The sequence below is a fragment of the Punctularia strigosozonata genome, assembly GCF_000264995.1.
Source record: "Punctularia strigosozonata HHB-11173 SS5 unplaced genomic scaffold PUNSTscaffold_1, whole genome shotgun sequence".
Taxonomy (NCBI): Eukaryota; Fungi; Basidiomycota; class Agaricomycetes; order Corticiales; family Punctulariaceae; genus Punctularia; species Punctularia strigosozonata.
The window spans coordinates 4,156,997-4,184,900 of record NW_006767433.1 but is presented as its reverse complement, the minus strand read 5'-3'; the positions used below and the strand labels follow the sequence as shown (position 1 = coordinate 4,184,900).

General features: G+C 54.4%; 12 protein-coding genes across 12 annotated transcripts; 5 read left to right on the top strand and 7 right to left on the bottom strand.

Annotated features, from left to right (window-relative positions):
- Nucleotides 1–920: 920 nt before the first annotated feature.
- PUNSTDRAFT_24260 (uncharacterized protein) lies at nucleotides 921–2,201 on the bottom strand (the record flags this gene model as incomplete). The annotated part of the gene is made up of 1 exon (XM_007379442.1): nucleotides 921–2,201. A coding segment is annotated over one exon (1,281 nt), but the record flags the coding sequence as incomplete, so codon positions are not given.
- PUNSTDRAFT_56960 (uncharacterized protein) lies at nucleotides 2,193–2,849 on the bottom strand (the record flags this gene model as incomplete). The annotated part of the gene is made up of 2 exons (XM_007379441.1): nucleotides 2,193–2,493; nucleotides 2,587–2,849. Coding segments are annotated over 2 exons (564 nt in total), but the record flags the coding sequence as incomplete, so codon positions are not given.
- A 390-nt stretch (nucleotides 2,850–3,239) lies between these two features.
- PUNSTDRAFT_23309 (ribonuclease H-like protein) lies at nucleotides 3,240–3,695 on the bottom strand (the record flags this gene model as incomplete). Its single annotated transcript, XM_007379440.1, has 1 exon — nucleotides 3,240–3,695. A coding segment is annotated over one exon (456 nt), but the record flags the coding sequence as incomplete, so codon positions are not given.
- Nucleotides 3,696–7,211: 3,516 nt separating this feature from the next.
- Nucleotides 7,212–8,229, top strand: PUNSTDRAFT_49325 (uncharacterized protein). Its single transcript, XM_007379439.1, has 6 exons — nucleotides 7,212–7,230; nucleotides 7,358–7,512; nucleotides 7,566–7,611; nucleotides 7,665–7,705; nucleotides 7,772–7,946; nucleotides 8,001–8,229. The coding sequence occupies exons 1-5, from the start codon at nucleotides 7,228–7,230 to the stop codon at nucleotides 7,911–7,913; spliced, it is 387 nt and encodes a 128-aa protein (XP_007379501.1). The 5' UTR covers nucleotides 7,212–7,227; the 3' UTR covers nucleotides 7,914–7,946; nucleotides 8,001–8,229.
- A 20-nt stretch (nucleotides 8,230–8,249) lies between these two features.
- PUNSTDRAFT_140837 (uncharacterized protein) lies at nucleotides 8,250–10,100 on the bottom strand. Its single transcript, XM_007379438.1, has 2 exons — nucleotides 8,538–10,100; nucleotides 8,250–8,485 (listed from the first exon to the last, which is right to left on the bottom strand). The coding sequence occupies exon 1, from the start codon at nucleotides 9,118–9,120 to the stop codon at nucleotides 8,569–8,571; it is 552 nt and encodes a 183-aa protein (XP_007379500.1). The 5' UTR covers nucleotides 9,121–10,100; the 3' UTR covers nucleotides 8,250–8,485; nucleotides 8,538–8,568.
- Nucleotides 10,101–10,518: 418 nt separating this feature from the next.
- On the bottom strand, nucleotides 10,519–13,327 carry PUNSTDRAFT_81051 (peptidyl-prolyl cis-trans isomerase). The gene is made up of 10 exons (XM_007379437.1): nucleotides 13,091–13,327; nucleotides 12,904–13,027; nucleotides 12,731–12,845; nucleotides 12,219–12,675; nucleotides 12,056–12,161; nucleotides 11,821–11,997; nucleotides 11,242–11,762; nucleotides 10,973–11,183; nucleotides 10,845–10,912; nucleotides 10,519–10,780 (listed from the first exon to the last, which is right to left on the bottom strand). The coding sequence occupies exons 1-6, from the start codon at nucleotides 13,300–13,302 to the stop codon at nucleotides 11,875–11,877; spliced, it is 1,137 nt and encodes a 378-aa protein (XP_007379499.1). The 5' UTR covers nucleotides 13,303–13,327; the 3' UTR covers nucleotides 10,519–10,780; nucleotides 10,845–10,912; nucleotides 10,973–11,183; nucleotides 11,242–11,762; nucleotides 11,821–11,874.
- Nucleotides 13,328–13,737: 410 nt separating this feature from the next.
- Nucleotides 13,738–14,736, top strand: PUNSTDRAFT_140834 (uncharacterized protein; the record flags this gene model as incomplete). Its single annotated transcript, XM_007379436.1, has 3 exons — nucleotides 13,738–13,980; nucleotides 14,033–14,226; nucleotides 14,283–14,736. The coding sequence occupies 3 exons, from the start codon at nucleotides 13,738–13,740 to the stop codon at nucleotides 14,734–14,736; spliced, it is 891 nt and encodes a 296-aa protein (XP_007379498.1).
- Nucleotides 14,737–15,426: 690 nt separating this feature from the next.
- PUNSTDRAFT_110645 (aryl-alcohol oxidase precursor) lies at nucleotides 15,427–17,891 on the top strand (the record flags this gene model as incomplete). Its single annotated transcript, XM_007379435.1, has 12 exons — nucleotides 15,427–15,531; nucleotides 15,654–15,736; nucleotides 15,786–15,943; nucleotides 16,000–16,106; nucleotides 16,160–16,361; nucleotides 16,420–16,556; nucleotides 16,592–16,717; nucleotides 16,769–17,110; nucleotides 17,207–17,527; nucleotides 17,575–17,694; nucleotides 17,752–17,799; nucleotides 17,850–17,891. 12 exons carry the CDS (start codon nucleotides 15,427–15,429, stop codon nucleotides 17,889–17,891), a joined length of 1,791 nt encoding a protein of 596 aa, XP_007379497.1.
- A 162-nt stretch (nucleotides 17,892–18,053) lies between these two features.
- PUNSTDRAFT_140833 (MCM-domain-containing protein) lies at nucleotides 18,054–21,435 on the bottom strand (the record flags this gene model as incomplete). The annotated part of the gene is made up of 8 exons (XM_007379434.1): nucleotides 18,054–18,638; nucleotides 18,692–18,967; nucleotides 19,019–19,112; nucleotides 19,165–19,280; nucleotides 19,330–20,198; nucleotides 20,249–20,934; nucleotides 20,991–21,120; nucleotides 21,180–21,435. 8 exons carry the CDS (start codon nucleotides 21,433–21,435, stop codon nucleotides 18,063–18,065), a joined length of 3,003 nt encoding a protein of 1,000 aa, XP_007379496.1. The 3' UTR covers nucleotides 18,054–18,062.
- A 329-nt stretch (nucleotides 21,436–21,764) lies between these two features.
- Nucleotides 21,765–23,598, top strand: PUNSTDRAFT_124062 (uncharacterized protein; the record flags this gene model as incomplete). Its single annotated transcript, XM_007379433.1, has 10 exons — nucleotides 21,765–21,918; nucleotides 21,975–22,079; nucleotides 22,139–22,282; nucleotides 22,341–22,487; nucleotides 22,557–22,634; nucleotides 22,700–22,746; nucleotides 22,912–22,969; nucleotides 23,114–23,129; nucleotides 23,172–23,246; nucleotides 23,416–23,598. The coding sequence occupies exons 1-10, from the start codon at nucleotides 21,875–21,877 to the stop codon at nucleotides 23,596–23,598; spliced, it is 897 nt and encodes a 298-aa protein (XP_007379495.1). The 5' UTR covers nucleotides 21,765–21,874.
- Nucleotides 23,599–24,126: 528 nt separating this feature from the next.
- On the bottom strand, nucleotides 24,127–25,095 carry PUNSTDRAFT_96542 (uncharacterized protein; the record flags this gene model as incomplete). The annotated part of the gene is made up of 6 exons (XM_007379432.1): nucleotides 24,896–25,095; nucleotides 24,708–24,839; nucleotides 24,593–24,652; nucleotides 24,487–24,521; nucleotides 24,356–24,436; nucleotides 24,127–24,301 (listed from the first exon to the last, which is right to left on the bottom strand). Coding segments are annotated over exons 1-6 (585 nt in total), but the record flags the coding sequence as incomplete, so codon positions are not given.
- Nucleotides 25,096–26,028: 933 nt separating this feature from the next.
- On the top strand, nucleotides 26,029–27,796 carry PUNSTDRAFT_96537 (uncharacterized protein). Its single transcript, XM_007379431.1, has 4 exons — nucleotides 26,029–26,257; nucleotides 26,322–26,487; nucleotides 26,553–27,395; nucleotides 27,447–27,796. The coding sequence occupies exons 2-4, from the start codon at nucleotides 26,394–26,396 to the stop codon at nucleotides 27,629–27,631; spliced, it is 1,122 nt and encodes a 373-aa protein (XP_007379493.1). The 5' UTR covers nucleotides 26,029–26,257; nucleotides 26,322–26,393; the 3' UTR covers nucleotides 27,632–27,796.
- The last annotated feature ends 108 nt before the right edge of the window (nucleotides 27,797–27,904 follow it).

Here is a 27,904-nt window from a genome sequence, read left to right as displayed (position 1 = left end):
ACCGCACGTCAATACGCACGGCTTGGCGCACACAGTGAATCCACGGCCCCCGTGAGCTGTTTTACAGCCGACACGCCGCTTCAGCACTGGTGCATGTAAACTAGGTACATGTATGTGCTACTATGTGCAATACATTACCCAGCGGCGTCCCACTTCAGCCGTCGCCGCGTGTCAGTACAGGGGCTTCCGATAGTGCAATAAAAACCCACCCACCCCTCAGCAAAAAACCCTTGTAGGGAAAAACAAAATGGGGGTGGGGGGAAAAGCATCACACGAAACGTCCCCGCACGACGTGCAGCGAAACGGCACACCCGGGCATGACAGCACACAACATCCGGGAACAGTCTTGGATTGGCATGGAGAGGCAATACCCCCGCGCTCGAGGACAGCCGATAACCGTGTCGCGCCCACTCCGACTCCGGGCGTATGTGTGACGGTGTACGGTATTCAAAGACACAGGACGCGTGGTTCGTAGTCGACGAGAAGGCATTAGGCTGACAGTAGCTAAATACATGAGACGCAAGACGAGTTCCACGTTACTCCTCTGCTTCAGCAATCGGATCGAGTTCATCTTCGCTGTCCAGTTCGCTGTCCAGCCCGTCACCGTCGTCAATCTCGCGAATGGTGGCACCCGTGGGCAACTCTGTGGGGACCGGGTATGCAGGGGCATGCGGCTGTGGGCCGATGTGGAGCGGAGAATGAATCGACATTACAGGAGGGCGATACGGTGCGACAGCATCGAAGATACGCAGTGCGTTGCGGAAGAACTGAGCAAGGTACGGAACACATGCTTGATCTGCCGCTGTCCACATGATGAACTCCCGAGGTTGCGAGAACTTCTGACGTAGCACGGGGCGGATACCAAACACGGTCACCAGGAAAGCGGACCGACATCCTGCCAGTTCAGGGGAAGCGTCGCACAGAAGGAGATGGACAGGGTCTTCGATTTCGTCTGTGCAGAGTCTGCACAGTCTCCAGTGTCGAGGGACCTTGGGGCGGTTACGCTCTGACCAACGCATTCGTTCTACCGAGAGGAGGTGGTCGGAAGTCATGATTTTGGTGATGCTAATGCGGTGCTCGTGCACCGGAACATCCAGATAAGCTCGTCTGCATCTAACGGGGAAAGTCACCGTGCCCTTCTTCCCAATGTACATGCGACCTCGGAGGAGCTCTAGCTTAGGTGAGGTATCGATACGGTCGGTGAGCCACGCATCGAGTTGATTCTCGACGATTTTGATTAGTGAGAGGACGTATTCGGGATCACGGAGCTGTTCCAGGGAGTGCGCGCCGTGACTTGGGCCCGGCAAACGGCTGAGGACATACCGGAGGTCGAGTACCCAACAAGGTGAACCATCATGTGCGAGGGCAAATGACTGCTGCAGGGCCAAGTACGCATAGTGGTCCGCAGGAAGAGAGCACAGGTGAACGAGATAGCGTAGAGCCAGTATGAGGCGGCGGTGGCGGAGCGGCATGAGACCTGTCTCTGTGAAAAGAACAACAGTGTGAGAGCGCGCCGTGAGACCGAGCGCCCGACGAAGGTAGCGGAACTGTACGCCTTCAAGCATGCGTAGGAGAACAGGATCGATATCGAGCGCGATCTCGCAGGCGTGGGTGAGGTGAGGATCAATCCGTGCCATGTACAGCTTGAACGCGTCGGTCGGACGGAGATCACCAATCTTGGCCCGCACAGCGAATGTGATGTTGGCGATGGTGTTGGCATCGGAACGTTTGCGAACGTAGTGCTGCTGCAGTATGTTCCGGCTAGTGGTCGCGAAGGTAGTGCCGACATGTGTGTCGACGTCGGTCCATGCGAGTTCCTGGTCACCGAGGAAGATTCGGGGAATATGCAGCGGCAGCGGGCCAAACGCCATCATATGCGACTTGATATGGTTGACAATCATGAGGTTACGTGCACACCAGGCGACAACAGTGTTGATCTTCGCTTGAACACCACTGAGAGAAGTGGAGGTGACCTTAAGGTCGTCGGCCTGTTCGAAGTGAGATACACGCTCCCCTGCGAGGACCACGTCGTCATTGTGCTCAGGGATTGCGAGATCAGCCATGTAGAGTATCCATAACATTGGAGAGGCAGAGTCACCCGCGAGAATACCGACATGAGAGCGAAAGAGTTCCGAATACTGCTTTCCCAGCCGTACGGAGTAACGCATGCTGCTGTAAAGCATCCGTAGCCAGTCAATGAGAGGACCTGAGGCGCCCATGCGATACAGCTTGGACCATAGGGTGTCATGATCTGTACGGGGGAACGCATTCGTGAGGTCCATCACGGCAACGTACAACGTTTGGCCCTTGGCTCGGCATGCTTCCACCATGCTACGGAAGATGAAGGCGTTGTTGTTAGTACGGTAGCCGGGCCGGAAACCATTCTGCGACCGCGGGATGATGTTTAACTCTGCCGCCCAGGTACGGATTCTACGTTCTATGAGGAGCGTTAGTCCCTTGAGTAGGCAGCATTCAAGGCCAATGATACGATAGCTGTCCGCATCGGCCCGCGGTTTTCCTCGTTTAAGTACTCCCACTAGGAGCGTCACCATCCACTGCTTGGGGGCGTTGTTGTGGGAAATGCACTCGTTGTACAGGTAGAGGAGCTGAGCATTTGGGATAGCCATGAGATCTCCATACGAAGCGTCGTCAACCCCAGCAGCTCCGCGTGCACCCTTGTCGTGTAGACGCTTTTTCAACCATTCGACATCTCCTGTCTCAAACAGTCTTGAGAAGTGTTGACCCAGCGTGCGGTCCTGCGTGCGCTCGGGCATGCACGCCACAAGGAGACGGTTGAGCTCGTGATGGAGATGGTCAAAGGATGGGTCGGGGATGGGGTCAGGGTTCATGCGGGCTTCAAAGACGTCGCGCAGCTGAGAAATGTGCACCGGTGGAGGGACATGTACGGGATCAGCAACAAGTTCAAACATGACCTTCCAGTAGCGGCCGGAGGACTCTTTGGCGGCTTGGATGAGACGCCTGAGGTTGTCAGCCTTCTCGCGCCGCGCTTTCAGACGGCCGCGGTGTGCAGGTCGAACGGGGGGACGCAGGGCAGACTCATCGATACTGGCATCGTGGAGAGGGACTTGCGACGGTATGCCAGGCTTCGGCTTGGGCACCGGAAGGAGCTCGGTATAGACCTTCGGCAGGTCGATGGTCCTGGAGTCATCAAGACCGAGTAGAGCCGGCGTGGGCCAATTGGGCATCGCAATGCGCTGATAATCCCCAACAGGCGGCAGCGATGTACCTGCTTTTGCCAAGGCATCCGCGGCATCGTTAGCATCATGACGGCTGTGACCTTTAACCCAGACAAAATGGGTACGCGCAAGACGTGCTCGGAGAAGTGCCACAACATCTTGGAGCATAAGGTCATTGTCCCATCCCCGCTCAGCAGCCTTGGGCGCGCCGTAGCAGCAGAGTCGAATAGCGTATTCAGAGTCGGTCACAATCCGGAGGTTGCGTAGGGGATCGGAATCGAGTAAGCACAGTAGGACGGCGTAGAGTTCGGCTCTGTTGTTCGTCTGTTTACCGGGCACGCGTGCAGACACATTCTTGGCAGCTCCCCTCGCCCAGAACACCCCTGCGCCAGCACTCGCGTACGGTGTTTTGACGCAGGATCCATCGATGTGTACCGTAATCGGCATGGTGTTGAAGTGCAGAGGGCCATACAGAGCGTGTACAGCCGCCTCAGGAGAAGGGACCGAGGACTTAGTCTCTTCGAGCACCTGATCGAGAGGGGAAGGACGCGCATCGACTTGAGGTGGAAGTGTGAGCGAGACGCCAGTGCCGCGGGACGGCGTGGGGTATAGTGTTGGGATTGATGTTGCATTCGCGATGGTAACAACGAGACGAGAATGGTCAGAATACTCCCCAGCGTGCTGCACTGCGAGGCTATGGATCAGACGCGTGCCAGATCGGGACATGAGAGCAAGGTCGACAGTCGAGTCCCCGCGTCCCTGGAAGCAAGTGAACTGCGCTTCGTCATGGATGTCAATACTGGATCCATTCAGTATCGCCATGTCGGCTTCGGACGCCTGCTGGAGGAGGCGAATCCCTCGCGAGTTCACCTTTTCGTCCCTGGACGTGCGCGGTAGCCCGGGGTGCGGTAGGTCATGGAGTATGGAGGTCTGTCGCGCCGCGACTCTCGCATTGAGGTCACCCATCAGAAGGACAGGCTTATCGCCCGTAAGAGCGAAATAGGACACTGTCTCCCACACATGCTGTTCAGGGGGTAGTGATGCGCGGGCAATAGAGGGGGACCCGTCAGGTGCCAGATACGCTCCAATGACAATGACATGCTCGAGCTCGAGAACAGCAATATCTGGTACCGAGAAGTCAGAACGGATCTTGCAGGCGACACCATCTCGAATGAGCACAAGAACGCCTCCCCTGGGGTTTTCGAAGGAATCACGGGCAGGCCGGGAGAAAGCATGGGCGTGAAAGTTGGACGGGACACGGAGCGCTTGCTCTTGCCGGGGGCGAAGCCACGTTTCTTGGAGTATGATTATGTCGCCGGACGTGAGGGGTAGAAACTCGGGCCATGACCATTTTATAGGAAGCCAGCCGTTGACATTCCAAGCCACGATGCGTAGATTGTATGGTGATCTAATTATACAGGTACAGTTTGGGAACAGACACAGACGACCGGGAACGGTGTACTCACGCCGATCCGTCAGTACGTCGTTGTAACGGGGATAGGTGTGCGGGTGACATAGGCAACGACGGGGCGATGGCTCCACTACATGCACACAATGAGAAAGGTAGCAGTGGACGTGGCACAGGGCGCTCACGGTACAGGTGCAGGGATCACATGGTTACGCGAACGTAATGGCTCGTCGTCAAGAACGTCTACCGTGGCACGACGGAAGCCTTCCGGAGGAGCACGTTCGAAAGATCCCTTGAAAGCACGGGCAGCGGCGAGGGTCTTCATCTGGACCAAGAGTTTATTGTTACGCCGAGTAGGATTACTAGCCGCCTTCTCGAACGTTCCTCTTCCGTCGCGTACGCTGGAGAAGATGAGGTCAAACAGCCAGTGTGCGCCGCCTTCGACCTCAGGGGGAAGGTTGAAGACAAGAGTGGCCGAGGGGCTGGATATAGAAGGAACACTACTCGGGGGTGGGGCGACGCGCGGGGGAGACATTTCAGACCCGCGACCAGGATTCAGTAAGGATAACGGCAGTGGGCCTCGTTCGCGGGGCATGGGCAAGGGGATGTGAGGCGCATAGGCTGTTGACCCATGAACATTCAGAGGACGGGCAGGAGAGAGCTCTCGCCGGCGTTTCTGGCGGTCACTATCGAGGGCCAGCGGAGGGGCTTGGGGATGTGAAGACGCAAGGTGTTGAGCGGGTAGATGGTGAACGGGTTGTTCGCTTGACGCGCGGGCGCGGACAGAAGCTACGGCAGCAGAGGCTTTCACAGATGCGCACTCGATCTGCACGAACTCACGGAGTCCCTTTTCGAGATCCCGGAGCTGCCGGGTGACGTCAAGGGCAGGCACGGATTGGTCGATGGAACGTTGCAGCGCTGGAATCACCTCGAGGCTCTTTTCAACTGTAGCTATGCGGGCGTCCAGTGATGAAAGCAGATCTGCCACTTCTTCGACGCGCTGGACAGCAAGCAGAGTTTGAGAGCCACTCGTAGCCAGTGTCGAAGATAAACGCTCAACGTAATCGCGATGTTCCTGGAATGCGTCGCGAACCTGTTCGGAGAAGCTAGCAAGGTCCGGGGAAGAATCGGTTGGCAAGGAGCGGGAGGAGGAAGGTATCGTAGTCTTGACGTCGTCGAGAATCTTTGCGTAGTTCACGATCTCACCGCGCAGCGCGGCGACCTCCCCCTGAGCATCAGATAGCCGAGTCGCGATCGAGAGGTCGTTGTGCAGGAGTATGGAAACAGATGCTTTAGCTGACACATCGCCTGGATGTAGGAGCCCTGCCTCATTCATAGCACTCTGAGAAGGTGCAGCTTCGGCGATCGAGGACTTGGGCTCTGTAGCCTTCGCCTTCCCTTTACGTTTCGTAGCACTTGTCGACTCCGAAACGACAGACGAGGATGCACCGCCATGAAGAGTCGAGGGGGAAGGCAGCGTGTCGTCCTGGGACGCGGAGGGTGTATCTTCCAGTGCAGCATCAATGCTTGGCTCGGGAGCAGTATGGACGGAGGCCGCGGGGAGGACAGAGGCAGAGGTAGAAGGCACCGGGAGCGCAAAGGTGTGAGCTGATGCGTGGACAGCCAGATCCTCCCTAACACCCGGCATGCTAGTAGTCTTCGCGGAGGCTGCCCGAGTGACACGTAGATTGGGGGAGGAAAGAGAGCTAAATAATTGCTTGCGACTAGCGGATTGTGGAGGGGACGAGGAGGGGGGTAGTACTTCAGGCAGTTCGGGAGTAGGAGCGGACATTACGGGTGCGCGGTGAGAGAGCCTTCGGGCGACCTCTTAAGCCAAACGATGCTATCTTTGGGAACGCGAACATGGACAGGCGTCGCCGTCGAATGTCGAACATGGCAGGCGTAACGGATAGGGGCACTCAAGGAGCCCACGTCGGTGGGGCAATTCGCATCACATATCGGAAGTGGAGTACATAAACCAGCGTGCGTCGACACGCTACAATAGGCATGATGTAGGACGAGCAACGCAAGCAAGAGCAAGGGGGAGCAAACCTCGCAAGAAACTCGCGATAGCAACATCGAAGGGGCGTCATGCGGACCAGGTCCGAGGCATCCATCCGCAGAACAGGTGTCAGAACATCACAAACGTATCATGACGTCGCCCAACGGTCTCGTTGGGAACAGTGTTGTCGGTGAGATATGCCATGACGCTCTCGTCAGGCGGGAAAGGTGGTCCGAGTGATCTGCCATGACGCTCTCGTCAGGCGGGAAAGGTGGAGTCGCCCAACGGTCTCGTTGGGGTAGGGCATCCTGACGAGTGACGCTCTCGTCAGGCGGGAAAGGTAGTCCGAGTGATCTGCCATGACGCTCTCGTCAGGCGGGAAATGCGGAGTCGCCCAACGGTCTCGTTGGGAGGGGATGGGACATGGGATGGTTGGGAAGCGTGATGCACCGGGTCTATGCAGGCTCGCTTGGAGAGGAGAGGTTGATGCGTCGTCATGTCAAACGGAGTGGAAGCAAACAGGAGGCCCTGATGAAGTAAGAACCAGTACTGAAGAAGCTGAACAGAGAGCGCTGAGTGATTAGTCAGCACCAGTCACTTCCCTCCGGCGACTATCTTGCATGGTCGGTACCCTACCTACCCCTGAATATAAATTCGTCGTATTCTGACGGCTCTCGTTCTATCGTGACTATGAATATACGAATACCTCCGATATCTTACTTCACGCCTATGGCAACGTCATGATCATAGGCGTCTCTGCATTTCTGTTCGGAATGCAACAACTTGCTGTACCCGAAGGCGGACCCGCAACGGCGCGTGATGGTCTCGGCGTGCCGCGTTTGCGCATATGAGGAGATTGGAGATAATCAGTGTGTATATAGGAACGACTTGCTTACCGTCACCAAGTGAGTGGCCGCTTTCAATGACACGCTTGCATAGTTTGACGAGTGGACAACAGAGAAAAGATTGGTGTCACGACTGATTTAGGCACGGACCCGACCTTGGTCAGCTCCACGCATGTACGTGCTGAGGAAAGAAACTGAGAAATCGTACATAGGCTCACGCTCAGATTGAATGCCCGGATTGCCACCACGAGGAGTGCGTCACTGTTGTCTCGAACACTAGACAGCGAGTCGAAACTGACGGTGGTCGTTGTCCTTGTAGCGCGGTGTACTTCCAGGACCAGTCGAAGCGCAAGGAGACTCGCATGATTCTCTTCTATGTCTGTACAAATTGCGGAAAGAACTTTATGGACCCTTCGGTACCCGTCGGTAGCAGAGCGGAAGACCTGACATTGAACGAATAAAGCGGTGGCATTCGTTCGACGAGGCTTCCCTACGTAAGCGTTCCTCGTATCCTTTCTCCACAAATTGATGTTCAACGTTTGGGCTAGACTACAACAGTGACGATGTTGCCGAATGCGACGACCTCTATCGAGCTCCTCGTTTCGCATCATTCTCATGGGACACGCGGCCTGGACGCGAACATGGAATACTTGCGACGCGTCACCCCGCCGCAATGATGGTTTGCGAGCACGACGCGAACCGGACGAGAACAGGATATTATATACGAAGCTCATGCAGATGAGTATATATACTACAGGCATACAATACGATGGTCAAGGGTGAAGTGGCATAGTAAGGGTGAGTTGAATGTAAATGTGAACGTGGGTGAGGATATAAGCATAGGCAATTGCTGCGATGAAAGCGTGAGGATAGCAGGGATGATCAGATAGCGAAGACCCAGAACCGAGAGAAGCGGGCATAGACGAGTCGGAGTACGATCTTTGTGGAGAACGAAGGTCGGTGGGTCTAGACCGGCATCCGCCCCGTGAAGCTTGGCCACCCAGACACTTCGTTCTCTTAGCAACATCATTGGCTGCATCCAGCAAATGTCAATTATGAGCGCACAAGGGCCAGGCTCGACTCACCATCTCGTATAAGTCCGCCATATAAAGCCCGTCACAGGCTGCGTGCGTTCGCTAACGCCCGCTCGACGTCCTCTTCCTCAAAAATCCCCTGCGCCACCCCAGTCTTCAAGACCGCCTCTGCCCATGCCTGGTCGTTGAGCGAGATCCCGCCCGGATGACGAACCGCGGTCTTCGTAGATATCTCTTCGAGCATCCTCCTTTCATCGAAGCTCAACACTCCGACCTGAATCTCCCGCACGTCGTCCTCGTACGCCTGCCGGTGCACCGGCGTTGCGAGCATCGAATGCGTCTTCGGGCCCCAGTTGGTGTAGTGGTCCATCCCGATCTCCTTCACGCAGTGCATCTGCCGTATCGCGCGCTGGCCGACGAACGAGGGCTGGAACCAGTCCTTGGCCTCGACGTAGAATACGATGTCCCAATGGCGTCGCGAGGCGTCCCGCATACGCATGACGTTGTGCACGCGCAGGAAGATGGGCCGGACTTCGTCGGGATCGACGGTGAGATGGTCGATCCCCGGCGGGTTATGCACGCTGCTGTCGCGGCCCATGGCGAGCTCGAAGTCCATCGCGGCTGGCGGGTGCATCTTGGCGCGTCCTGGCTGGCTGGCTACGGTAGGGCTAGCGGAGGAGCCTTGAAAGAAAAATAACCGTTGTCGGCCAACCGGACGGATGCCTTTGTTGATATGTCGCGACGGCCCATGGCCGCATAAAATATCCGGGGTCCGCCGGCACGCCTACATAATTTTGTCGATCCGTGTATTCTGCTTCCGTCCTCGCGCCTCTCGCCCCCTCTTCTGCTCGCCGTTTTGCATCGTGCCCCACGTTCCATCGCCTCCGCCGACGTTCAGAAGTTCCGCTTCACCGCCCATGACGGCATCCGGCCTACTACGCGTCTGCCTGCTGTTGCTTGCCGTCACCACCCCGTGTCCGAGGAGGTTGGACCGGCCAATCTCTCCCCGCCTCTCCAACATCACCGAATATCGCCTGTTTGCGCACATCGATCACAGAGATATTCGGTCGTATCAAGGAGTGCACATGCGTCGTCTTACGAGTCCTTCGGCTTCCTCGTGGGCCGCTTCTTTGGCTTTTGCTCGGATCTCGGACGGATGTTGCTGGCGCGCAGGCCATTGTTCAATGCGTCCACCTTGATTCGCCATTCTGCAGCGTTTGGCCATCGATAAAGTCACGCAGCTTCGGATCGACCCTGAAGTTTGAAGCTTATCGCACGCCGTACAGCGCGAGTGTGCTTTGTACTGTAGTTCTGAAGGGGTACCTGAATCTGGTCGGGACCGCAGCTGCATTGGTAAATCGCTCGTCACATGGAGTATGTGCTTCGTCTCCGGTCTCCCCTTTGTGGGGAATGGAATGGCAACGCGGAACACTCCGCAGATGTAATGTGATATATACCACACGGTTGTCTCGTAACGCAAGCGATTCCCGGCGGCTCAGCGACCTTCAAGCTTCCTGGTGCCTTTTGCCATTCAAGCCATCGAGAAGATGGTGAATGTCTCACCTGTCGCAACGCGTGTTGAGTGGCACTAAATGGCACAGGTAGGCGGAGTCAGGTGTTCACTCACACAGCGGGAAATCCCTGGAATCTGGGGAAAACATATAACAAAACTATTGTATAATAACTATGGTCGTTAATGACATATTTGCAGCTAAGCTAGTTTGAAGTTATGACAGATTTATCTCAAGGATGCAGATATATGTCAAAAATATGACTACTTTCCCGGTCTCTTTGCAGTACTGGAAAAAAGGCGGGTGCCCCGCGCCTTCACCTTCGCTTGCATTGCCATTGCACGAGTAGATCGCATTCTTAAAAAAAGAGTTTGACACGCATCGCCACGAACTTAGCACCGCCACGGTTGCTGATGCTTACTAATTACCGGCATCCGAGATACCTGAGCAAGCTCAGGTAAAGTTTGACATTTTGGGTCAACTTAGCTCATGGCTTTTCTGAATTATATTGCCAATTATTTCTGATATATTTTGCCCAGATTCAGCCTGTTTCCTGCAGTGTCAGGCATAAATACTGCATGCCGCCTCATCGAGAAAGATCAGACGTTCCATCCCAAATGAAGGAAATCCACAATCTACGATATACTGAAATGGTGACGCCAAACCATAGCGCGAACGAACGATAAGACAGGAAGTGGACCCACAAACCCCCAGGGCAAGCGGCGAAAGCGAGAGAACGCGGTGCTGGAAAGGTTTTCTTTACGCTTTATAAGTTGATGGTGACTACATCGAGAGACATGTCAGATGCAATGTTGACGTAAGCACTGGAGACAAGAGGTAGCCTCACTGGGGACGCAACCAATGGAGATGAGGCCGTCGTAGCTGTTGTTCTCGCAGCACACCGGACTCGCCGAACTATGAGACCGAGGGTCAGGGCACAACAGCTCGTGCAAGAGTAGGTTTAATAGAACGAACCAGGAGTTTCCGCCGAGGCCAATGATGCTAAGAGGAGAGCAGTTCGCGCCGAGGAGGAGGTCGTCGGCGATGCCCTCAATGCCTAGCAAGCTAAGGAGACCGCCAAGGAGACCGCCGTTGGAGCCGCTGACCGTGCCGGTCTGCTGGCAGCATTGGAGCTCGCCCGTATTGCACTGGCCACTCGTAGACGAGGGCGTGGCACGCTTCGCGCCTGCTCCGGTGGTCAAACATCGTGGGCATGGCAGAGAATGACATAGCGTAAGGCGTACCTGCCGTGCGCGAAGCAACGTCGGCATATAGCCTGGCGGGGCGCAGTGGGCTCATGCCACGCGCGAGACGGGCGCCGTTGGGAGTAAGCCCGGCGGCGAAGGCGGATAGAATGAACGTGAAGAGAGTCGCGATGAAGATAAGCTTCATGGTAAATGAGGGGTTCGCAGGGTAAAAGAGTGGACTGTCGAGGGAGGGTTCGCAGGGTCGGATCTCGAGGGTCTAGAGGGAAAACGGAGACGAGTTGGATGGAAGGAGAGGAGACGTAGCGAGCTTTGTAGTCCGCAAACCATCGGACCAAGTGCCAGTTTATTGTGCCAAACGGCGGATCCGTCGCCGTCGTGTCATCGCGACCAGGGCCTCCGGTGACATCGAAGACGCAATTCAGGCGCTGCGTGTTCGATCGTGCCGAGCCGTTGACACTGCAGATGCCTTTGAGACAGGCTAATATCCTTCTGCTTTTGGCAGTTCTCTGTCCTGATCCGGCAGCGCCAGGACCTGTGGCTGTGCACCTGCTCTGAACCTGAGAGTCGAAGAGGATTCTGAACGCGTCATTCTCTAACGTGCCACAGGTAACATACTCTTTCCGATGATCGGATTAGATACATTGTTATTTTTGTGAGTCATGGCTTCGTTCACGCGAACAGTTTCTTGTACGCCTTCTTCTCCTTGTCCCTCTTCTCCTTTCGCGCCGCCCGTACCTTGGCGAGCTCTGACCCGATCGCCTTGTCGTCGGGAACGAGGGTGGCAGCTTCCGCCTGTGGACGCAACATGAATCAAAAACACGGCCAGGGACGAGCAACGCCGGTGCCTTACCAAGTCCTTCTCGGCCTCCTCCTCCTGCTTCATGATGGCCTGTGCGGAACCTCGGCGATACAACGCCTTTGCGCGGTCCGCAGGGGTGAGACTCAATGTGGGCGTCCTGGCAATGACGATAAGGGTCTGTTTCAAAGAAACATATCGGAAAAGGGACACGCACGATAGCAAGCGGTTCACGGTCGCGATCGTAGTGCGCGCGTAAGCCGGCGATTGGGCCGACAGCTTGAGTGCGGCTAACGCCGTGTTCAATAGGAGAGGTGATAAAAGTGCCGCGTATGATTGCTTCAGCCCGTCCGTCTCAAGCGACGTAAAGTGCAAATCGACGTAGCGCGTCGCCTTCTGCCACTTGTTCAGCGCAGCCTCTACCTTGCCCTCCTTGAACAGCTTGTTCCCGACTTCACGGATTTTCGTCGCGGCCTCGAGCGCGACCTCCGGTTTGCCTTGGACGTCGTGCTGCTCCTCGTCGTCGGGGAAGTCTTCGTAGGGATCCCCATCTGCCGCTACAGCATCTGGCTGGAGCGACGGGTCTGAGGGATCCAGTTGTCCACTGGAAGCGATGACGATTGGTTCGGTGGGCACATCTCCGTTACTGGTAGGATGGTTCTCTATCTCGCGTACTGGAGTACTCGTCAGAAACGGGTACGTACGTGCACGTGAAGAAGCGGTACGTACCTACGCTCTTCCCGCGTATCACCTCGCCAAACACAACGTGCTTGTTGTCCAGGTGGGGTGTAGGCGCGGTGGTAATGAAGAACTGTGACCCATTCGTGTTGGGTCCGGCATTGGCCTTTGGATGTAGTAATGATCAGCAAGGCAGCTTCTCTCTAGTGAGGCGTGGTACCTACCATGGAGAGTAGGAAGGGCTTCGAGTGTTTCACCGGGAAGGCCTCGTCTTCAAACTTCTCGCCGTAGATCGATTCGCCACCAGTGCCGTTGCCGGCGGTGAAGTCACCACCCTGGCACATAAATCTGTACAAGCGCGTAGAATCGTCAGTACACGACTCTCAATTGCGCTCAACACATCCAACGTACTTGGGGATGACCCGATGGAATCCGCTCCCCTCGTACGTCAACTTCTTGCCCGACTTGCCGATGCCCTTCTCGCCCGTGCATAATGCCCGGAAGTTCTCCGCCGTCTTCGGCACGAGGTCAGAGAAGAGGGAGAACACGATGCGCCCCGCCGGGCGCCCGCCGATGGTGATGTCGAAGTAGGTGATCGGACGGTTCGCGTTGGACTCAGCCATAGTGCGCGAGAAAGCGTGTTGGATTCTTGGAGGAAAGGACGCCTCTGGATGTGAGAGCACATATATTCTGCGCGGAATCCACTGGAACTTGCTGGAAGCCTGAAATCGCCATCGTCGAAACTCGAGAGCGCCGACGGGATCGCCTGTGGCTGTGGCATCAGGCCGACGAAAAGTCGTGATCATATCGAATGTATTGATCGAGTATCCGTTGGATCAGTTGTGAACTGACCTTGTCACACTGAGCGGTGTAACGCTCTGATACTCTCATCAGTAACTTAAGTCAATACGCTCATCAGTAAGTAGCATCGTTGTCATGATCCTCATCCAGCTGTCACAGGCGCTTGCAATGCTGTCCTCCCTGGACAAAGAACTAGTGTCCTTCATCTATAGGACACATTGTCTGTGGTCACCTTTGATCACCCTGAGCTCTACACCATGAACGCTACGCAACCGAACGGCAATCGTAGGGTGATTCGTCTTAACTTCAACCTGCCTCGACGGGCATCCCGCAACATGGCGGGCTTTGACTTTGAGCCCGGCGCTTTCGACCAAAGCCACGAGGAGGACGACTTGTCCGCGGAAACTGACTGGCGGTGGTCTCGAGAGCCATCGCCAGCGCCGGACGTTCCGACCCGTCATCCCAAGTACTACATAGACGAAGGGAACGTGGTATTCCTTGTACGTTGTATTCTCTTATACGTCCTCTGCTCGTGGTGACGTCTGAGTTCAGGTTGAGAATCGGTTGTTGAAGATACATCGCTTCTTCTTGACCCGCGAGTCTGATTTCTTCCAGACCCTATTCACCCTCCCGCCGCCTGAAGGTGTGCTCGAGGGGTCCTCAGACACCCATCCCATCCATCTCGGCGAGAATATGAACATCACACTCAAACAGATAGAGGCCTTCCTGAACTACATCTACCAAGGGTGTGTTTGAACGCAGCATAGACCGGATAGCATGACTGAACATAGTCTCTTCATAGCATGCACGATGACCGCAGGGTCTCCCTGTCAGAATGGACTGCCCTTCTCTCCATCGCGAGCCGCCTGGACTGTCGCCGAATGAAACGGCGCGCGCTACGCGAGATCGAATCCGCCGACCCGCCCATGGACCCCATCCAGCGTATTCGCCTCGCAACCGAACACGACGTCTCCGAGTGGCTCCGACCGGCGTACGAGGCCATTTGCCAGCGTGAGGATGCTATCTCACCCGACGAGGCGGAGCAAATCGGAGCGCGCACGACGGCGCTGCTGGCCATGGCGCGTGAGCTCGTGCGCGCGCGCCCCCCGATGCGGATGAGCTCGGCCGCTGGACCGAGCAGGTTTCATCATCCGACACTAGGATGGATCCCTGTCGGGGCACGCATACCTGGCGGCGCCCTGTTCGAACCCGAAGAAGTGACGCGCGTCGTCAACGAGGTCTTTGGGCGGCTATGAAGTTTGCTCCTCCGCGCTGCTACGTATATGCCTGGTGTAATCTCCGCAATCTTGACGTGCTAATATGTACAGTTTTCCGTTAATCTCCTTGCGGATCGTTGCGTTTCTCGCTTTGTTCTCGACTCGATCTTATTCTCGGCCCCTCAATCGATCATACTTCGTCTCCGGCAGAAGCTAGGATGAAGGTTGTGATGTGTATATACGGTATCTGCGACGTTAGTTTCTGCTTCGATGATTTGGTAGCATCTCCTTTGCATCAAGAATATCGCCCGCAGCCGTGGCGTTCATTCAAATGACCGCGTTCCAATACGCTCCGTGACATCTACAGCATCGTTCGTGTGCGTCCCTGCCGTAACTCAGAGAACATATGATCATAGCTCAAGGTTGACGACATACGACTCCCGAGCATCCCTTGCATCTCCGTTTGGCAAACGATTGCATTTACCTAAACGACCATCGACTCGTTGATCCCCTCCACCCTCACCACTGGCTCACCTTCCACTGCATCGACACCAATACGGACACCGTCTCCGCCCTACCTTCGTTGATTGGACGAGAACCTCCGGAGAAGCTCAACGATGCCCGCATAAAGCTCTAGATTTGATGGTCAGGGAACGATACGCCGAGAAGTACGAACTGCTTGCAGCTTATAAGCAATAGAGCAGGCGCACAAGGTCATCACTGTTCGAGATGCAGTTCCTTCCCGGGATCTCGCTGCTCGGGCTGGTCATCTCGGCCTTTGCCAAGATATATGAAGATGTCTCTGCTTTGCCCACCAGGGAGTTCGACTTCGTGGTCATCGGCGGTAAGATGTCATACGATGGCAGATTGATGCGCGGGCTTATATAATGGCCGTATCAAAGGAGGTACATCCGGTCTTGTAGTTGCGAACAGGTTTGCGGCTACGCGGATGATAGTTGACGTATGTTGGATTCACGGACACCACCAGACTGACCGAAAACTCCGCCGTGTCCGTTCTCGTGCTGGAGGCTGGTGCATCGTACGTTTTTGAGGCCCGATATCGGGCATTGTGCTGATGGTTCAAGCAGGAATCAGAACATTCTTGACTCCGAGGTCCCATTCCTTGCCTCCAATCTGTGGGGGTCGCTCTATGACTGGAACTATACAACCGTTCCGCAAGTCGGTTTGGATAACAGGACGATTGGCTACCCTCGCGGTAAACTGTTAGGCGGAAGCAGTTCAATAAGTAAGGTCACCACCTACAACGCAACTCAGAAACGGATGCGCTAACATCTTCGCTAGACTTGATGGCTTATACAAGAGGTTCCAGTGATGACTGGGACAAATATGCCGAAATGTCAGGTGATATAGGATGGTCCTGGAAAAATATCCAGCCCTATGTTCGCAAGGTACACTTGATCGCTGGTCTATGTATGCCATTGTCTTCATATCATTTTGTCAGAATGAGGGCTTAATGCCTCCAGGGCGATCCCCCTTTGATCCTCGGTACGATCCTCTGGTACATTCGAGAATAGGGCCGGTCGAAGTTAGCCTTCCGGAGTACTACTGGCCATCTGATCATCGTGTCCTTGAGGCTGCACAAGAACTCCGCCGCGAGTTCCCATACGGTTTGGATGTAAATGATGGAGACCCCTTGGGAGTCGGTATGTATGTTTCTCCGGTGGAAATTCAATCAACCCTTATTCTGAATGTTGTGTTCAGGCTGGATTCAAAGCACGATTGGAAATGGAACTCGAAGCAGCGCTGCAACCGCATATCTCGGACGAGATTTTGCAGCACGGCCCAACTTATTTGTCTTGTTACATGCACACGCAACTCGGATCACGACTCAGAACGGAGTGTACAGCGCTGCCGAGTTCGCGTCAAATTCCAGAGGCAAGCCCAATCTAATGCCGAGATGGTCGCTGCGGCCGACAGATCTCTTCCTATAGGCACCCGATACAACGTGACTGCGAGGAAGGAGATCATTCTCGCAGCAGGGACCTTTAACACGGCGCAGGTACGTTCCACAACTTGCTGATGAACTCATCATTGAAACCTCGGATGATAGTTACTTTTGCTTTCGGGCATTGGTGATTCCGACGCCCTGTCGAGTCTCGGTATTACACCCATCCTTCACCTCCCGGATGTAGGTCGCAGGATGTCAGATCATCCTCTTGTGCCAGTCACATGGATAGTAAAGGATAACATAACATTTGGGACGTTCCTCGGCAATTCTACCAACTTCAATATCGCATTGACCCAATGGAATAAATCGCGCACCGGACCTTTCAGTTTCACTCCTCCGCAGTTATTCGCCTGGCAGCGGGTACCAGACAAGGACACATTTCTCCAGTCCATCGCAGATCCAGCTGCAGGCCCTCATTCTGCGCATTATGAACTAATTTTTGCTGTAAATGGATTCATGGGATGTGCCCAAAACCTCATTGATGCCCATTTCAGAACGGTATCGTTGGATCTACCGCACCGGGCAGTTTCTTCACTGTAGACACGGGAGTTGTCTCGCCGACCTCGCGTTTGTACCTTCTCTTTCGCCCATGCCCGTTATCTGATCAACCTTTTCCCTACCGTGACAGGAGGCTCGATCACAATCAATTCTACCGATCCCTTCGACCCTCCGTTGATAAACCCGAACCTCCTTGGTACGGTTACGGACGGGCAGATCATGATCTATGCGCTTAGAGCAGCTCGGAGATTCGTCGAAACAGCTTCCGCATGGAAAGGATATATAGTGGCCGAGTCTGGAGCATTCACCAATGCTACTACCGATGCTGAACTGCTTGCATTTGCACGGCAGAACGCTAGGACAGTGAGTTGTTTGCAATGGTCATACCTCATCTGCGTTCAATGGTGTAGATTTGGCATGCGGTCGGGTCCTGTCAAATGACACCCTACGGTGTCGCAACAGGTTGCGTTGATCCAGATCTCAAAGTGAAGGGAGCAAAGGGCCTACGAATCATCGACGGCAGTGTTCTGGTCAGTAACAGAACGCTTTTGCGGATTCCTCTCCGCTAACTCATGAGCGCAACGAAGCCATTCGTACCAAGCGCGCACACCCAAGTTCCTATTTATATCATTGCAGTGAGTTATGGCGACTGTCTACCGTATGATATCTTATTATTGGATGACAGGAACGCGGCTCAGACCTCATCAAGAAAGATTGGGGTCTGTGATATCATATCTGTTATATGCACGGTCTACCAAAAATCGCCACGCGCGGCGCCCCGTGGCATCCCTTGGTGTAATACAACAGTTGCATATACGAAAGCAATACAAAGACAGGATTAAAGAGGTGTGGGACCGCATTTGATCCAAGGCACAAATATGTTCAAGCTGTCTACCACTCATACGCCCTCGACACGTCGGATCATCCTGCGATCCCTCTCACCTACGACAGAGACGACGCCCTCCTGCTCGAGCTCCTGCACCACGAACGCGAACTCGCCAGGGTCAATGCGAACGCTGCTCTGCTCCCCTAGTTGCCTGACTGCATCGGGCCATCTGACGCCGCGTGCTCCAGAGCGCTGCACGAGATTCATCACCTCCTTGCGCAACGACTCGCGTTGGCGGCGCTGGCCTTCGCTCACGCCTGTGTTGATCAGACCGAGGTCGATCTTGCCAGTGCGCGGATCGATAGCCGCCGTGCGAATCGCCTCGCGCATCAGACGGCAAGCCTCCTTCACATCGTCAAGCTCGACGACGGACGAGAAGCGCATACGAGCATGCGCCTCGGAAAGACGAATCATACTCTCCAGCTGCCGTGTGGTCGCAGTGATGCGCTTTTCGTGCGAACGTGGATCTTCTCCAGTTTTGCGAAGTTCCACATAGGCGCGGACGAGCTCATTCGATGCCTCCTCGGTCAACGCCGGATTTATACGAGAGCGAGCATAGCTGATATATGCGCCAAGTTGCTCCTGAGGCTAAGAAACAGACTGTCGGGACGACACCCGGTACAGCAGGAGATCAGACTCACAACGATATCTTGGCCGCCAGTTTCTGGTCTATCCTCAAGATAGAGACTGACAAGATGTTGGGCTAGGCGACGATCATGAGCTTCATCCACCTGGTCAAGCACCAGGTACAGCAAGTCAAATCGCGAGATCAGTGTTGGAGGCAAATCGATATTCTTCGTGATCGGTTCGTCGACGTTGTATTTCGAGCCCACAGGGTTGGCCGCTGCGAGAATGGAAGTCCTTGCGTTAAGAGTAGTAATAATACCAGCCTTGGCCACGGAGACCGTTTGTTGTTCCTATCATCATGTTCATGGAGAGAACCGAAATTCACATATTGAGCTACTCACCATGACCTCATGGAGGACACTTCGTGTAGCATCAGACATTTTGTCGAACTCGTCGATGCAGCACACGCCCCCGTCACTCAGCACGAGCGCTCCACTGTGAGGTCAAGTCAGGGCAAGTCAGGCACGAGGTCATCATACAGTCGCACCTTTCCAACACGAGTTGTTTCGAGTCCGGATCACGGGTCACGTAGGCGGTCAAACCGACAGCTGATGAGCCCTTGCCGGAGGTGTACACTCCACGGGGCGCCAACTTATGCACATACTAGAGAAGGGTTGGTATTCCACGTTGCGTTTGGAACGTGGACACGCACCGATAGGATCTGGGATTTACTTGTTCCCGGGTCTCCGACCATTAGCACGTTTATGTCTCCTCGATACCTTGGCCCACCGCCACCTCCGCCCCGCGCGATGCTCTTATTAGTGCCGCCGAAGAGCTGTAGGAGAATCCCTTTCTTGACATCGTCCATGGACCAAATGCTTGGAGCTAGACTGCGGGCAAGCACATCGTACAAGTCCGGACGGCGGGACAGTTCGATCAGCTTAGCCTCCGTCTCCTCACGACGGCTCTTCTTTCTTTGTCCATCGTCCATAGGAAGATCGCCGAAGATGTCAGCTGGTCGAGGTGCGGGCACGGCGTCCTCCTCTTCGTCTCCGCCGCCTACACCGCCTACCCCAGGGATCCTGTCGCCGCCTGCTGGCCTGGTGCTCTTATCAAACTGCAGGCGTCCGTCACCGCCGAGACGTATGTGAACGACATCCAGGAAAGTCTTGAACAGGCTCTTCAGAGTTCTCTGCCTCGGGTTCACCCTGACCGGGACGCTTCTAAAGATGCCCGTCACGACGAGCCTGTCACCCGGCTTCGTCACATCCACGAGCTCATCGTACACGCTCAACGATACAGTATGTGGCGTTTGCCCGTCGGGAACCACGTCCGGCGTCTCTTGCAAGCGTATGACCTGTCTATCCGCGAATTCACACCGATTGTGCACGAGGGACATGGTGCCGACGGAGTTACAGACGTCGCGGGGGCATCGGCCGGGCTCGTCGATCTTGCCGCGATCAATTTCGACCTGCACGGTGTGTAGACAGGTGAGGCAACGGAAGAAGGCGACTTTCATGTCCGGTATGACGGGTGTTGCGCGAATGACGAGACCCTTGATGCAGACCAGCTTGTCCGTATCTGCAGGGGCGTTAATCCGCGATATGGCCAGCAATACGGTGGAGCTTTACCGGTTGGGTTGAGGTCCCGCATATTCACCGCTTTCAGTCCGAACGGCCGAACCTTGTACACTTTACCCATGATCTCTGCGATTTCCGCCTCGCCTTCTTCTCCCAACATACCCTCTCTGCCCTCCTCCGCATCTAAATCAGCAATCTCGAGCATCATGTCCTTCAGTACCTGATCCATCGCAGGGATGACTTCTTGCGGATACTTGACTAGCTGCCCGTGGAGTTTCCTGCATGGCGGGTAGGCAAGGAGGTTTACGACATCCAGGTTGAGGTTCGTTTCCCCTGTCTGGCGCATGCGCCGGAGGAACCCCTCGTACAAAACGGCCTCGCCGTCGTTTTGAGGCGTGATCGAGTTGGAACGGATTCCGTTCTCACGGTTGTATGCAGTGCGGTACTTAGGCTTGAAACCGCGCAAGAAGTCCTTGAAGAGCTTCATGGTCTCAGTAAGGTTGACTGTGGTCCCCCAGATGGCTCTAATTTCGTCCGGTTCATCGGAGGGTGCAGCAGGCGCTGAGAGCGGAAGAGCAGAGCTTGCTGGGATATCGAGGTTGGTACCGTCCGAGTTGAGGGTATCGCGCGTGCCAGGGACGCGTCGTGACGCGTTGCCCTGACGCGTAGGTGTGATAGAGAGAGAAGAGTGTATATCGCCACGTCGATTTTTGACAGGGGACGCGGTGGCAGGAGACCTGTGACCGAAAGTTCAAATCTCAGTATTCTCGAGGTAGAAGGCAGCACCACGTACGTAGGGAAGTCTAGTGGTTCAGAATCCATGGCGGACCTAGGGTCATCAGAATCCCCCAGCCTACGACGTCCCACGGGCGTCTTTTTGGTAGGAGAGGAACTTGGAAATGCCATAGGAGACGAGCTTCCCGCTGTGACGACGTTGAGGCGTTAGACGCGTCGAAGATTCGTCGAGACTGTGGCCACTTACGAGCGAACAGCGGAGTACGCTGTTGTCGAGGGGTGCTCATCCCAAGCGCCCTTCGCGCAACTGTACCACTTGTGGGGGTCTGGGGCACGTTCCGACGCGACGGTGTGCCCGAGGTGGAGGGCGTGCCAGGGAGAAACAAGGACTGGACGGGTGGTGCGCCTGACATCGACTGCTGGCCGCCGGTCGTGGCGGCGTCGTCCATCTCAATGTCGTCCATGTCGGACGTAGGAAAATCAATCGGCGGTGGGGAAGACATGGCGGGCGGTAGAGACGCGTCGTGAGCGACGGAACAGAGGAGGGAGCGAATGAAACGCGTGTCACGTGCAAGTTCACATGCATCTCAGGGTGGCCAGCAGACGCGCTCAACTGTAGCAGAACTCAACCATATGGAGCTATACTACTAGTTGTCCAAAACTACGTTCGTAGTGTGAAACTCTGATTGTGAGTCGGTGCGATGGTTTGCTGATGCATATCCTCGGCGTACGATCCGCCGAGATCTTTCGTACAAGAATGGTCATGGGGCATGGCGCCATTGCTTCCACTGCGATCTTTGGGTGGAACTTCCGCTAAACTTCTGCTAAGCAGCTTGCTCTCACGTCCAACGGAATGGTCATAAGGGGACATGGCACTGGACGTACGGGTGCGAACTACGTTCACCGATTTGCGGGCGCCTTGCCCGCCCGCCCGCATAGGTCATGATACAGGACTTGGCCTCGAAAGAGGTGGCATACACCATTGGGTGCGCGGGCTCTTCAAAGTTCGCATTAGGACGCCTGATTGAAAGACATCATACAGACCCGTCATCGTCGGTGTGATATCCAACGCGATACTGTACGGGATTTGCGTCCTGCAATTCCATGAGTACTACGCATCCTGCATAAAAGATCGGTGGTGGATACGGTGAGCTGAGAAAACGGAATTCGCTGTTTCGTTGTCATGGAACCCACTATCTTGCTCAGCGGCCTTGTCCATTGGACCCTGATTCTTGACACATGCACAAGCGTGTATCTCTTGTGGCTCTACGCCGTTACTAACTTCGGATCTGACGCCCTGCTTCAGCGAGCACCGTGGCCATTCGCACAAACGCCTGTTGTCACAGTACCGTGCGTGCTCTTCGAAGTGTTTATGTAACATCATGTCTGATCCAGCTCGATATGCCAGAGCGTCGTTGCCTATCCAGATCTTTCTAAGCTGGCGCATCAAATTGTTCCCCAAATCTTGGTTAATTTTTAGTGTCTTGGTGTTTTTCGCCGCAACACAGTGGACTGCTGGCATAGTCTCCTCGATTTTCTCATTTCTCATCCCGGAGTGAGTACGGAACGCCAGCCCCTGCAAGCAGTCGCGCTATGCCTTCTAATCTCACGGGTACAATCACAGTACAGCAGGATGGCAAGAGCTCGTGCCTGTGGTTGATCTCTGGATGGGCAGTGCCCTCGTGTGTGATTTAAACATAACGTACGTCTACTTCTCGCCTCATTCCTCGGAGTTGAACAGAGGACCTATGATCAACATCATCACAGGATCCTCCTGCTTCGTTATCTTCGAATACGCCAAACTGGAATCGCTAGTGCGTGTCACAAACTGCTCAACCCCAGCTACTAGTTACTAATACTGGGATAGGTACCAATCACATCGTCTCAGGCCTCATGCGCTCTGCGGTTGAAACGGCCTGCCTGTTTTGTCTATGCGATCTGATTACCTTCGTACGTTTGTCTATCGCTTGCTGTTCCAGAGGGATGGCAACCTGACGTGCACTATACGATCAGACGCTCCTCAGAAGTAAACCTGCAGTGAGTGATCTATGATAGAATCCCTATTGAGTTGGTGTTAGGACCAATATCCACTTAATCTTCTCCTTGCCGATGGGCCGCATATACACGTATGTGCATGACTTTCGTCAGATTGACCGTTCAAGGCTGACTGTATCCTGATAGGAACACGCTGCTGACGGTATGTTTGCCATTCCATGACCGAACCGTGTGTCATTGAAAGAACTCGCAGACCCTCAATAACCGCGCATGGATCCGACAAGAGCTTGCACTCCACGTCTATGGCGATAGCGAAACGGTGCGTGACCTGCTTATTATACGTTCCTACCCCCGATCATGTGTCTCATAAACTATAGCGTCCACCAGTACGACAGCTGGACCAATGTCTGGCATTGCCTACAACATCCTGCGATCCTGTCGGCGCAATGTCGAAAACGAGTTCGAGGCCGACTCCGTCCGTGACGCAGACATCAAGAACGTCAAGATACCCGGGAAGATTCTTTGAGAGAAAGCGAGAGGTGGATTCTGACCTCGGCTCACTGGAGTTTGCGAATGGGCAGGACGTACAGGATGCGAATTCGGTCGAGTATCGCATGGGCTTAATCGACCTTGGCGCGAATACATCGCATGTACCGACTTTTGGTGTCTAGATACTGTGGAGACGCTCGGTGAAGCAGCCAATTCAGCACAGGTCGATCCCACGTTCATGCAGGCAATGCGTTGATACCGATGTAAGGATGAAAGAATGCGGTATATAGCAACGTGCATACAGGTTCATAAGCTAAAATCGCATCGTAAAATGAGCCTATCAGGTGGGACAAGCAAAAACTACAAGTCAAAACTCTGTGTGTATCGCGTGGTGTGTTGAATGTGAGGTTTGTCTGGTATCCAGTTATGGAAAGCAATGCAATAAAGATAGGTATCGCAAAGGTCAAGATTGAGAGGGTATATGGTGTCGCAGAAGGTAACAGGTCGCACGATCATAGGCCTAAAGTAAACAACAAGATACCGGACGATGCGACTATTGCACCGGCAAGCTGCTTGCCTACGAAATGCCGACGAGCAGCATTGCTCGTGGTGGAGGACGCACTGGAGCTCATAGTCGACGTTCCGGATGACAAAGACGAAGCCGACGGTGATGTCCGGCTTGTGGTAAAGCCCGAGATGGTGCTGGAAGGGGTGACGGAGGGTGTAAGCGAGGTTATTGAGCTAGCTGACTGGAGCGTGCCGATGACGCTGATGCTAGTTGTCGATGCGGGAGAAGTAGTACTTTGAGTGAGTGTCGATGGTATGGGTTTGCTGGAGGTGTCTGACGCGACAGGTGTATCAAACGAGCCGGACATGCCGGAGAGTCTATAAAAGGCCACTAAATTACCCAGGTAACAATGAGGGTTGTAATATACTCACGCGAAGAACGGAGAGAAGGCTTGATACGCAAAGCTTGCGTTCGATGGGTTCGGGAGGGAGAGCGAGGTGAAAGCGATGTAGCTGTAGCCGCAATGAGATCATTACAAGGACGATACTGTGTAACGACGCACTAGGTGTCCGAATCCGGACCTGCTTGAGCATCAGGCTAAAAGTTGTAATCACGACGTCAGTGAACACGTAGATATCCGAAGTTGCAGGGTATATTTGGCTACGCACCAAAAATGTAAGAGAATGTACGCTGGAGACGTCGACGGGATCGATGGTTTGCACAAGTTGCTGAACCCCCTGAATAGTCAATGGGTGCATTAATTTCATGAGGCGTAATCCACACCTCCTGTCCGTGGTACAGTCCAACAGTACACGGCCCTATGGTCGCTAGGAGCGGGACTTGCCCATCATCGAGCCAAGTGACTGTGCAGGCCTGTCCACCCGTGCACGGAGCCCTATTCCTTGGATTGGTCACCTAACAATAGGTCAAGCCCGTGTGCAGAGTATAATAAGCTGAAGAGGAATACGTACGTATAGCTCGGCGTTCACAAAAGGTATCGCACAGAAATGCAAGAGAAATGCACAGAGCACGCTCAGGCCTGGCAACAGTAGTAAATCTTTGATGTGACGCATTATTCTGCTTGGCGTTTGATAGGTTATTGGGTACAAGGCGCTCGCCAAGCAGAGAAAAGCGCACACAGTGCCGGGCGTTGAGATATCCAGAGGACCACGACAAAGGAATGAGGAATGATGAGGAATGACCGCGCCGCCAATTGCAGACTGCAGCTCCAGTCCGCATGTAATAGGTATGATGGTTGCCGATCGGCAGGAGACCGAGCGGGAAGGAGCGGTGCTCAGCGCTCAGCGCTCAGAGTCAGTGTACAGTGATCCACCGTTCCTCTGGACAGCACCACTCCCTTGGACACGGGCTAATTTCTCCACATCGCCTGACTCTTTCCTCTTGATTATTTATATATATATATATATACATCCAATGGATCCTCACCATCTCTTGTAGCCCGATGGACAATATGTAGTGTTTTACTCGAATGAAAAATCGGAAACACCATGGTGGCTGTGCTATTCAATCTTTATGTGGGCTTTGAGGTGTTTGTGAGCTACTGTACCACAAATCAGTATACATATTCAGACTCTACAGTGCTGAAAGCACTATCTGCAACTGAGCTCATGAGGGTACATGTATTAATGGGCCCAATATCGCTCCAGGTTTCTGCATGCTTCGGCGGAGCAGCAGCTAAGGCAGCCATGTGACTGTCGGTTAACCTCCGAAAGGTTTCCCGCGCTCACACCGGCAATACGGCAAAGTCACAAACGGCGTGGGAAAACCGCTGTCCAGAGGAACGGTAAAGTGGCTGTGAGGGGGTCACCCGTATTATGGCTCTCAGAATGTTTTTAGGATACCTACTACTCCAAAAATATTTGAATAGATGGGCAGGATGTACAGCTAACTAATGATGCTAATTTAAAGAAGAACGAGAGCCCATGGGAGGAGCAATGCGCAGTACAATTTTTCCTGTCCAAGGGAACGGTGGATCACTGTACCCGATTGGATCCTTCTGCGGCAGGAGCGGGAACGGACATCGGCGTGGCTGTGTCTCATACATCTTTGAACCACGCGATCTCACGTGAGCCTCCGTCTGTGCTCGAACGCGGTCCGAACACAACATCGGCAAAAAACCGCTTGACCTCACCAGCGTATAAGAGTACACCATTCGGCGCGTACTGCGTCAACTGTCTCCGGGCCACGTTCACCCTCGACATCGCGTACGGCATCCGCTTCACTGCATGCGTTGTTGCCCTCTGTATTCGTTGAAGCATCAAGAAGGTGTCGTCCTTGTTACTGCTTCGCACATCTACTCGAGTTGGTCCTCCGTGCGTTGAATCTATCAAGTGTGAGATAACATCACGGCCTCACCGCCCTTCTCGTTCAACGCAGTGCCGGAATATTGGGCTGCCTTGAGAACGTCCTCGAACTTGACCGGTACCTACGAAGTTCGTTTAATCTGCCATGGTCACGCTTGATGGCGAATATCGTATTGCTGTGCTACATCAAGCTGCGCCAACTCCAGCCATTGGAGGGGTGTTGAAGCCGGTTAAGCCGGGTCAGCCCCGATTCTGCACCATTCTTTGTTCAGCCAGCTGACATAAAACGCGGCTTGACTTCTAGGCGGCTATAAGGATAGCTCTGCTGACCTTGCGTATGCCTTGCATCTGGAATCGCAGGACGCGTGCACACCGTCAATCAAGTTGATCACCCCCTCATCTTCCCCCGATCCATCTAAGGACGCCGACTGGTCGTTCGGCGACTACAAGGAGACTATCCTTGAAGTGATCGAGAAACATGGAGCCAACGTATTATGGGCGAACACCAACGTGCATTCTGCACACGCCCTATTGGACATTGCGAAACAGCATCCGGACATCCTCATGGTTGGGCAAGATCCGCGCCATGTCGACAATTATGACGACAAAGCTTGGGTAAACCGCTGGTTACAGTCGCATGCTGGCCTAGAAGGCACGTTTCCCCAGACATGGATCGTTCCCCGCGACACTCCCGAGGTCCTTGCATCCATCCCGCTTCCTGTCATAATCAAACCTGTTCGAGGTCGAGGTTCTCAAGGCGTTGCGTATTGCCGGACTTCGAATGAATTGGAACAGAGGGCGAAGAAACTCTGGGAAACGGGAAGCCGCGTGGTAATCGAAGAGTTTTGCTCCGGCGAGGAAGTCACTATCACAGTTCTACCGCCTGGGACCTACGATCCTCCTGTTGGAGTCAAGGACAAGCATTGGGCATTGCCCGTTGTTCGGCGTTTTGATCATACGGATGGCATTATGCCTTATAGCGGCGGTGTCCCGGTCACCGCGAATTCTACCCTCGTCCCGTTGGAAGAAGCTTCTGTTGATCCTGAATACGCACGCCTGCAGAAACGCTGCGAACTTGTGGGCCAAGCTCTCGGAACGCTCGCCACCATACGAATCGATGCTAGAAGGCGAGGCCAAACGGCGTCTGGTAGGCTATCTGCTTGCACGACACCTCGGTCATAGACTGACCTTGTTGTAGGGATGGATAGAGAGTTCGCCCTCTTCGATACGAATATGAAACCGAACATCACTGGACCGGGAAGACCAGGACGAGATGATCAAGCCGCATTGACCGTCCTTGCCGCTGGAGGACTCGGGTGGTCATACCGCGACCTGGTGCGCAATATGCTGCGCCAGGCGGTAAAGCTTCGATGCCTTCTATAATCGCCTCATCAAACCATCGGCTTCAGTAGATCAGTTGAATGATATTCATGAGGGAGCGTTTAGCTTGAAGCGCGAGGGAAGTGACTGATGACGTGACATTTCGTGACAGACGCGTTCGTTGCAGTAGTAATATTACGTAGTATGTACATAATAAGTAACAGTTACCACTATCCACGCATCACGTGAAGCATCGCGCCAGCGTCATGATGATGCTTCCGGCTAGAAACGTTTAGTTTCAGTTGCACCACAAAACTCACGAACGGCGACCTGTGG

Excerpts from the sequence above, each read along its gene's own strand:
- PUNSTDRAFT_49325 (XM_007379439.1), top strand. Across the intron at positions 7,612-7,664 it reads TAGGCACGGACCCGACCTTG|GCTCACGCTCAGATTGAATG; the intron begins GTCAGCTCCACG and ends AATCGTACATAG. Across the intron at positions 7,706-7,771 it reads CCGGATTGCCACCACGAGGA|CGCGGTGTACTTCCAGGACC; the intron begins GTGCGTCACTGT and ends TTGTCCTTGTAG.
- PUNSTDRAFT_140837 (XM_007379438.1), bottom strand. The coding sequence starts at position 9,120 with ATGCACCCGCCAGCCGCGATGGACTTCGAGCTCGCCATGGGCCGCGAC.
- PUNSTDRAFT_81051 (XM_007379437.1), bottom strand. The coding sequence starts at position 13,302 with ATGGCTGAGTCCAACGCGAACCGTCCGATCACCTACTTCGACATCACC. Across the intron at positions 12,846-12,903 it reads AGCCCTTCCTACTCTCCATG|GCCAATGCCGGACCCAACAC; the intron begins GTAGGTACCACG and ends CTACATCCAAAG. Across the intron at positions 12,676-12,730 it reads GATACGCGGGAAGAGCGTAG|TACGCGAGATAGAGAACCAT; the intron begins GTACGTACCGCT and ends CGAGTACTCCAG.
- PUNSTDRAFT_96537 (XM_007379431.1), top strand. The coding sequence starts at position 26,394 with ATGGTCACGCTTGATGGCGAATATCGTATTGCTGTGCTACATCAAGCT. Across the intron at positions 26,488-26,552 it reads GTTGAAGCCGGTTAAGCCGG|GCGGCTATAAGGATAGCTCT; the intron begins GTCAGCCCCGAT and ends CTTGACTTCTAG. Across the intron at positions 27,396-27,446 it reads GCGAGGCCAAACGGCGTCTG|GGATGGATAGAGAGTTCGCC; the intron begins GTAGGCTATCTG and ends ACCTTGTTGTAG.